Source organism: Chrysochloris asiatica, unplaced genomic scaffold, assembly GCF_000296735.1.
Source record: "Chrysochloris asiatica unplaced genomic scaffold, ChrAsi1.0 scaffold00087, whole genome shotgun sequence".
Classification (NCBI taxonomy): domain Eukaryota; kingdom Metazoa; phylum Chordata; class Mammalia; order Afrosoricida; family Chrysochloridae; genus Chrysochloris; species Chrysochloris asiatica.
This window is the reverse complement of record NW_006408605.1, coordinates 765,510-775,443: the sequence shown is the minus strand read 5'-3', so window position 1 is coordinate 775,443 and position 9,934 is coordinate 765,510. Positions and strand designations below refer to the sequence as shown.

At 37.5% G+C, this 9,934-nt stretch overlaps 1 protein-coding gene across 1 annotated transcript in view; it reads right to left on the bottom strand.

Annotated features, from left to right (window-relative positions):
* Window positions 1-1,167: 1,167 nt before the first annotated feature.
* Window positions 1,168-9,934, bottom strand: part of DDX46 (DEAD (Asp-Glu-Ala-Asp) box polypeptide 46) — a 113,418-nt gene continuing 104,651 nt past the window's right edge. The window contains exons 23-24 of the mRNA XM_006866207.1: window positions 2,811-2,884; window positions 1,168-1,215 (exon numbers count right to left, since the gene is read on the bottom strand). Of these exons, the coding sequence (XP_006866269.1) occupies window positions 1,168-1,215; window positions 2,811-2,884 (122 nt within the window). The remainder of the gene's footprint in view (window positions 1,216-2,810; window positions 2,885-9,934) is intronic.

The following is a 9,934-nucleotide window of genomic DNA, read 5'->3' as shown; positions in this document are numbered from 1 at the left end:
GTGGAGTCGGTTCTGACTCATAGCGACCCTGTACAGGGTTTCTGAGGCTGTAAATCTTTACAGGAGCAGAAAGCCTCATTTTTCTCCTGCAGAACAGCTGGTAGTTTCGAACTGCTGATCCTGAGGTTAGCAGCACGATTCCTAACCACTACGCTACCAGGCAGTAATATTAGGTAATCCAATTACCACAACTTAAATTATTTGGAAAACGTATTGAAGTGCTCAAAAATATAATTTATGGTTCCTTTTGAATTAATATGACTGACAGAAGCTGAAGTCTAAGTCTAAAACCTGGGTACTATTATGTTTAAGATTTTTAAAGAAAGAGAATTCATAGCCTATTGAATAAACCTAAGAAAAAACATATACAGTGTTTGTACATGCCATATGTACATATGTACAAGCAAACACTTTCAGGGTAACAAAGGATCATATTTACTCTTTGTAGATTACAAATCACTTTCTTTTAAGGAAGATTTTAAAAGTTAGATGCTAGAAGCAGAGAGGAGCACCTACGAAAACTAGTAAATCCTGAAACTCTACAATGTAAAGAGATGCAAAAAACTCTTACACTAGAAATCTTGGAATTTTACAAAGCCATAAGTAGCCCAACAATTAATGACTTCTGATGATAAAAATTAAAACAAAATCTCTAAACCCATTTTGTACAAAATTGTGTTATAATGTTCTAAGTCCAGTTTATGTTGTTCCACTGAGTCAAGTAAGTTTTAAGGTCAGGGGGACACAAAATTACATGGGGAACTTGGCTTTTTCTCAGGAGATGATCACAATTTCATTCTAAGAGGATAAGATGAATTGAATAGTTCCTTTAGTGATTTGTGTGTATTATTAACATCAATGGAAAGCCCAAATACTTCAAATACTTTAAGTCTCTGGAATATCACGGAGATATTTAAATGCATTTATTGATATTTAAGTTGTACATTGAAGGAAGTCATACTCTGAAAACAGGCCTGCTTTAAATATAGGTTGATCACTCAGCGGGTACTTACTAATTGAAGATCTCCTTAGCAAACACTGATTTCTTGTATTTAAAGAATCAGCAAGACAGAATTTTTTAAAAAATCTTAATTTATATACATTGTAAACTGCAGACAACTGCCACATGTGTCACAGTTGAACCCAGGTAAAACTTTTTCCAGATGTCTATAAGACTTTGTATCTTCCTTTGTTGGTTGGTTGGTATGAATTTTGCTGCAATAGAAAAAGAAAAAAAATTAGTTACATACTCAGAAAGAGCAAAATAAATACTTGTTATAGGATCATTTCCTGTACAAAGATATAAAACTACCAGATATTTACAATAAAAAAAATTGTTATAGTATTGAGGAACAGGGATTATTCTATAACTAATTGCTTCTCTTTGTTTAGCCAGCTGTGTCTATCAAAGCACAAGGCACTGTGTTTTGAACAGTCTTAACTGTGGTAATGTATACAAATGCATGGGTTCTTTTTCTATTGCCTTTTGCTGAAATTGTCTAAGGCATCTGATTTAAATGCTGGTCTTTTTCCCTCTCATTTTGTATACCCTTTATAAAGTTTTCTCTCTCCAAGAATTATCTGTAAATGGAATTTTCAGAAGAGCTCTGAAAAACATATTAAGCAGCGACACCAGAAATGGATGCAGAGATGAGGACATGGAGAGAGAGAGCAGCTGAAGACTCTAGACTCACGGAAAGAGAAAGACTGTGCGCTGGCAGCCAGGAGGCAGGATTGCAGAATGTGCCCTTTGGCTGTTTCAATTATTATATATTCCTTAGTGTTTTGGTGAACATCTTACACACACACACACACACACACACACACACACACACACACAAATATCCCCAAACAAACAGAGGGAATAGAAGCAAATACTACTGAATGATGATGCACAGAGGGGATTGTAATCATGGCAATGAAACAATGAGTGTAAAATCGATGTAATCCCATGTAAACTATCACTCAATTCACAATAAAAAGTTAAAAACAAAACAAAACGTATTCATAAGAGAAATGAAAATGTCAACACGTCTCAGCGAGCTCTCATCCCAAGGTACACATTGTATGGAAAGTTTACAAGCATCAAATGGCACAAAGACAATGTTTTGTCTCCCTTGGAAACTGGTTCACAATGGATCGCTTTTTCTACAATTAAATTAAATCCTTGCATAAATTTTTAAAGACTCAGAATATCAAGTGTTGGCAAAAAAATAAAGTAAATGGAATTTTCATACACTGCTAGTTGAAGTGTAAATTGGCAATAATCTCTTTGGAAAACTGTTTAGCAACTACTTAAAGCTAAACTACATATACTTTATAACTAGCAATTCCCAGGTATACCCAAAAGAAAACCATACCAATATACGCTAGAGACAAAAGAATGTTCACAGCAGTGTTCTTCATCAAAATATAAAAATTAGAGTAACCCCAAAGTCAAGAGACAAGTTAACTGTAATGTATTTATAAAATTAAATAATATATAGCTGTGAAAATGCTACATGTAACAAGTATAAACTGCGTCAAACTACTTTCCAGTGAGTGAAAGCAGACATAGAAGAGTATAAGCATGTGATTCCATTTATATGAAATTCAAAAACAGGCACAACTAATCTACAGAATACGGATACATTTGGGAGATGAATAGGGGTATTATGGGAGCCTTCTGGGATGCTGATCATCTAGGTATCTTGAACTGGTTAGAAACTACAATAGTGTGTTCACTTTGTGGAAATTCATCAAGCTGTATGTTTTGTATTTCGTATAACTTTCTGTACTATGTCAAAGCAAATCCTTGAGGTTTCACTCACCAGTCGAATCAGTTCTTCTTTTATAAGCCTGGTGATTTCTGCTTTCGCTTTCTGCACAGCCAGTTCATTGGCACCTGGTGGAAGAGTGAAAAACAAATTATTGTTTATCTATATATTAGTAGCCTAAGAGTAAAGTTGGAGTCGTAGTGTGGCATGTGGGTTAATGGGCCAGACTGCAAAGCCAGTGGTTCAAGCTCACAAGCTGCTCCTCAGAAACCCTATACAGGGTCTCGATTGGTTGGAACTGACTCCATGGCACTAACAACAACAACAGCAAAGAGTAAAGTTGGAGTCCTGGTGTGGCGCTGTGGGTTAATGCACCATTTAAACTGCAAGGTCGGCAGTTCAAGCTTACCAGCAGCTTCATGGAAACCCTATACAGGGCCACTATGGGTTGGAATCGACTCGATGGCACTTAACAACAATAACAAGAGTAAAGTCAGTAGGTGGCTTCAAGGAGCATTGTACTTTGTTCCAAAATAACCTTTCAATGACTGGTAGAACATCATTCACATTATATAATGGCTGCTTATTACTTTTAAAGCTTCAAATGTAATCACTGAGGTCATATTACACATGTTAACAGTTCCTGGTATGTTAATAAAAAGAGTAAAGAGAAGATAATTAGTAATTTGTGCACAAGACAATACAGCGATATAAACCTTCCTTGGTTGAATAGCTTTATAAATATTTACCAGACAAATACTATCAAAGTCTCAAAGATGAATGGAAAAACAATAGTTTGGTGAATAGCAATGGGGTCTTAAAAGCTTGTGAATGGCCACCTAAAGTATAACCACTGATCTCTTCCTGTATGGAGGAAAAAAGAATGAAGGACATCAAAAGTTCCTCAACTTTCAACCAACAAGTTCAACAATAACACCAAGGAGGTATGTAGTCCTTAGGACAATCAACCAACCATATGAGACCATCTGCCCTGGAATAAAGCTCAAAAGGTAAGAAGGAATAAGAAAAAAGGACAAATGAAAATGGTACACAAAAGGAAATGGGAAGAGTGCTGCTGTTACATTGTGGGAATTGCAATCAGTGTGAAATAAGATGTGTATGAATTACTGAATAGAAAACCAATTTGCTCTGGAAACTCTCAGCCAAATCAATACCAAAAAAAAAGAAAAGAAAAGAAATCAAAGTCTCAAAGTAGAAACCAGACTACAAAACTAATAGCCCACAAGACTACAAAGTCAATAGCCCACATGAACCACAGTCTCATCTAATCTACCACTACCATACATTCTAACAGGGAAACAGTACAAGGTTCCATATAAAATGGGAGAAACATGTAGAGCAAAATTTAAATTTCTAACAAAAATAAATCCAGACCTATTGAACTGATAGAAAATACAGGAAACCCCCTAAGACTATTGTCCTAAAATAGCTTTTGAATTTGGAATTTAAGCTATTCTTGGAAGTTACCTTTTAGCCAACTAATAGATTATAAAATAAACAACATCACTGGTGAGTAATTCCCATAAACAATTAACTATGTGAGACCAAACAGTCAAATTAATTAACCCCAAAGCAGGACTGAGGTGAGGAGGAGAAGGAAAGCTGTATCAATGGAAACAGAATGGAACTAATGAGAATGCTGACCAATTGTGAAAATAATAACCAACGGCAGACAACAATCTGTATAAAACTGTTAAATACAACCTAATTTGTTGTGTAAACTTTCACATACAACACATTATTTTTTTTTAAAGTACACTAACAACAACCAAAAAATATGTGTATGACTCATGGAAAGAGAAAGGCTGTGTACTGGTGGCTAGGTGGCAGGCTTGCAGAATGTGCCCTTTGGTTGCTTAAATGCTTATATATTCCTGAGTGTTTTTGTATCACTCAAAAAACAAAATGAAACAACAACAACAACAACAGTGGGAATAAAAGCAAATACTATTAAATGATGATACATGAAGGAGATTGTAATCACTGCAATGACACAAAACACTAAAGGATGAGTGCAAAATCGATGTTCTCCCATGTAAACTATCACTCACTTCACAATAAAAGCCATATATATATATATGTGTGTATGGTTACACAAAATGTGTACAGACATATATATGTATACAGATAGATGTACCTATAGGCATATGGCTATACAGGTACACGTGTTTTGTTGCTAAGTGTTGTGGAATCGGCTCTGACTTATAATGACATTGTACAGCATTTCCAAGGAGCAGCTGGTGGGTTTGAACTGCCGACCTTGTTCACAGTCCAGGGCTGAGTCTACAGTGCCACACATGTATATTCATATATATAATAATACACCTAAGGGACAGTTAGGAATTCTTCTTAGATATAACCAAATATCTCAGGAAACTGATTTTCTGGGTTTCATGGCTTAGGATCACAGCTGTGAGTCACAATTAACTTAGATGGCATAGTATAGTTCATAAAATATATGTTCTACATCCTAATGTAGTGAGTATTAGCTGGGGTTTTAAAAGAATTTTTGCGATACAACTATTAGCCTCTATTCAAAAAGAATAAAAAGATAAAGATGGAAGCCAAAGACTCAGAAAAATGTAGTCTATGAGACTAAAAGTCTACAGGACCAACAGTCTACAAGCCCCACCTCATCTATGTGAGAGACCAGAAAAACTAGATGGGGCCTGGCTACCACTAACAATAGTTCTGATCAAGGCCACAATAGTTGAATCCTGACGGAACAGGAGAAAAGTGTGAAACAGAATTCAAGTCTTAAAAAGTCTAGACTTAAAGGACTGGTTCAAACTAGAGGATTCCCCAATACAACTGCCTTAAGTTGTTGTTGTTAAGTGCTGTCGAGTCGCCTCCAACCCACAGTGACCCTGTACAGGATTTCCAAGGAGCAGCTGGTGACCTTGAACTGCCAACCTTACAGTTCAGCTCATTAACCCACAGCACCACACCAGGACTCCTTAAGATACCTTTTAAATCTTAAACTAAAATGATCCCTTAAGGTCACCTTTCAATTGAGTAACAGATTGGCTTATATATATATTAAAAAAAAAAAAAAAAGTATTAACTGTGAGTAATGAACTCCTTTAAAACATTATCTTTATAAACCAAATGGTCAAAATGTATTCTAAAGCAAAGATGAGAGGGTAAAGGGGGCAGAGAAACTACAGTACTTGAATTGGTACAACCATAACGGAATGATTGAAAATAACACATTATAAAAAATATGACTGAATAATTTGTATACAAATTGTTAAACGGCAATCAAACTGGCTACATAAACTTTCAACTTAAACACAATGAAGCATTATTTAAAAAAACAAAACAAAAACGACTATCCACAGTAAAGGGAGAGAGATGACATGGAGAGTATTTTGCAAAGGAAACATGTATGAATGTAAAGAATTAAAAAACATATGGAGAATAACCAAAGACTAAGGTTAAGTATAGCGTGGCTGGAGATACCATTCACACAGTTATTAACTCAAGAAACATTAAGTACATCTTACATAGCAATCAATATACTGTAAGAAATGTCATTATGCAAAAAACTCATTCATGTTCTTTACAATCTTGTAGACAAACAAACTTGTGAAGTTTTTACAATAGGATGAGTAAAAAGTAATCTAGAAGGATAAGTCAGTGTTTTCACAGTATCATGTTCATACTTGCAGTATAGTGAACTGCTATTACATGGTGTTTCTTGGCCACGATCTTGAATTCTGACAAAAGGATCAGGAGAGACTATGAAACTAAGGTGTGTGTGACCCATCAAAAGGATTGGATAATCTCATAATGCAAATTAGATGCATGAAAGCCTTGCAGAGGTGGGGCTAAGCAAATAAGGTACATGGAACCTTTATAGAGAATTGTTCAGTTGTGCTATTCTGCTTGGCTTAAAGGGAGTCAATCTCATAGGTTGGAGGGGAACATCACTACCATCAAGAGCGGTCAGGACCATGGTGGCAGGGTACAGCAAGGTCAACCACATATCATAGTCCACAAAGACAATTTTTACATGTCTACTCTGGTATGGTACTGTAGAAGAAGCACCAGATTGTGAAACACAAGTCAGCAGGCAGTTCAAATCCACCAGCTGCTCCTCAGAAACCCTATAAAGGGTTGCTAGGAGTTAGAACCAACTTGACAGCACTTAACAACAGAACTTTGGTGACTAGACAATGAGGTCATAAAAGCTTGTCAATAGCCATCTAAAGTGCAACTATTGGTCTCTCCACATCTGAAGCAAAGAATGAAGAAAATATACAACACATGAAAATAATTAGTCACAAGGACAACAGACCATGCAAATCTGTGCCCCTGATACCTGAAGAACTAATTGGTGCCAACCACTCTGAAAGTGATCACAATAGGAGGTTCTGAAGAAAAATGTTCAAACCAGAAAATCATAAAAAAGACCAGGCTGATAGAAACTGGTAGAATCCCTGAGACTGAAGCTCTTAGTAGACACCCTCCAAGCCTGGAACCAAACTCATCCCCAAGGCTCAACTTTCAGCCAAATGGTAGACTGGTCTATGAGGGGAGCAATAACACCAAGGAGGTACTACTCCTTAGAACAATTAACTACAGGAGACAGAGAGGGAAGAATTTACCCAGGGATAAAGCCCAAACCGCAGGAAGTGATCAGAAACAGTAAGGATAAGGAGAAGGAAGTGGGAAGAGTGCTATTACAGTGTGAGGATTGCAATCAATGTCACAAAATGCAACGTGTATGAACTGTTGAATGGAAATCCAATTTGCTCTATAAACTTTCCCTCCAATCATAACAAAAAGCTAATAAAAAAGATGGAAGAAGAGCAAGTAGGTTAACACTTCTGTACCCAAGGCCAGACCCAGAAGACGGAGCTAAAGCAATGTAGGCAGCAACAACAGCAAAAGACAGTGGGAATCAGAAGACTGGCATAAGATGGTGGGATAGGCTTCTTGGTCCATGGAGAAAGGTGGCTACAGTGCGTGTGCCAACCCATGGAGCAAGAGAACTAACAGCCTTCACGAAGGAGGACTGTTGGCTGAGTGGTGTGCCTCTGCACACTTGTTGGTGGGAGCTAGGCTCACTGCCCACAACCAACAGAGCACAAGAGCAGAGCTCCTTGAGGTAGGAAACTTCCTGGTGGAGCTAAAGGAGCTCTGGTAGCATAGCAGATTATGAACTGGGCTGCAAATCATAAGGTCAGTAGTCTGAACCTAGCAGTTGCACCTCAGGAGAAAGATGAGGCTTTCTGCTCCCGTAAACATTTACAGCCTCGGAAACAGGGTAACTATGACTCAGAAACAACTCAGTGGCACACAACCACCATCAAAGAGCTCTGTGACACTTGGGTTCCAAGTCTGTGGCCAAAAGGGAGATCCCAGTGATAGAGGCCTACTAAAGCAGGGCCCAGTGACATAGGCCTGCCTGTAGGCATGGCTGAGAAGCAGCTGGCCTGATTGAAGACCATATTTATTGTAACTTGTTACTTCCAGTTCATCCTAATCTTGAATTGTACCCTGCTACTTCCCAAGCTAGTCCTAATTATGGTCTGTGATTTCTGTGTGTTCAATTAAATCAATAATCAAACCCAGCAGAAAAGTCGAGTGTATTGGAAGGGACAGCTGGTGTGCCTTCCATATCATAGGAATCAACTCTGGGCTGAAACTGATTCTCTGCCTGCCTCCTGAAGATAGAGGAGGTCTCTGACACCATGCCATTTTTACAATACTGCTCTACAAGCACATTTCTGAGGATAAATGCACAACTTTATTTTTCAGATGATGTAAACAATGAGAATGAGGAACTAAGAGGAGGATGAAGATTCTAAGAGTTGTCTAGCAGATAAAGCAAAGCAGAAATAATTAAAAAGATACTGAATCAAGGAGAAAGAATTAAGCACTTATGGTAGGAATACATGGACTGGGAGTGACACATCTAAGAAAAAAAGAACTGAGATGGAAATTTAGATAATCACATTTTTATTACTCTATATAAGAAAATGAAATGAGAAAAAATAAGTCAAGAAAGGAGAAATTCGCTCTCCAGCAGAGATGTGAAGACAAATGGAAGAAATGAGTATGTAAAAGAGCTAAACAGAAAATTTTAAAGGGCAGCTTGAGAAGACAAAGTCAAAACAAACATAATGAAATATGCAAAAACCTGGAATTAGGAAACCAAAATGGAAGAACACGGTCAGCATTTATCAAGCTGAGAGAACTGAAGTAAAACTTCAAGACTTGACTTGCTATATTGAAGGATTCTATCGGAAAAATGGAGTCCTGGTGTGGCTCTATGTGCCAGACTGCAAAGCTGTTTGAACTGCAAGGTCGGTGGTTCAAGCTCACCAGCTGCTCCTCAGAAACCCTATACAGGGTAGCTATGGATCAAAATCGACTTAATGGCACTTAACAACAACAACAAATCGGCAAAATATTGAATGGTACAGAAAGCATCAAAAGAAGGTGGAAGGCATACACACAGTCACGGTACCAAAAAGAAATGGTCAATATTCAATCATCTGAAGATGAAGCAGATGATCAAGAGCCAACAATACTGAAGGAAGAAGTCCAAGGTACACGGAAGGCACTCACAAAGAACAAGACTCCAGGAATTGATGTAATACAATTGAAATCTTTCAACAAACAGATGCATCATTGGAGGTATTCACTCATCTATGCCAAGAAATTTGGAAGACAGCTAATTGGCCAATGATTGGAAGAGACTCACATTTGTGCCCATTCCAAGAGCGGTGTCCCAATGGAATGCAGAAATCATCAGGCAACACCATTAATATTGTATGCAAGTAAAATCTTGCTAAAGATAATTCATAAATGACAACAACAGTACATTGGCAGGGAACTGCCAAAGGTACAAACTAGATTCAAAGGACAATGTGGAATGAGGGATATCATTACCGACATCAGATGATCTTGGCTGACAATAGAAAATACCAGAAAGATGTTTATGTGTGACTTATTCACTATGCAAAGGCTTTCAACATGACACATTATGGACAACATTGCAGAGAATGAGTATTCGGGAACACTGTACAAGACCTCTTTAAAGTGTTCAAGAACAAGGATGTCACTTTTAGGAATAATGTGCGTCTGACCCAAGCCATGGTATTTTCAAAAGTCTCCAATGCATGTAAAAGTTGGACAATAAGGAA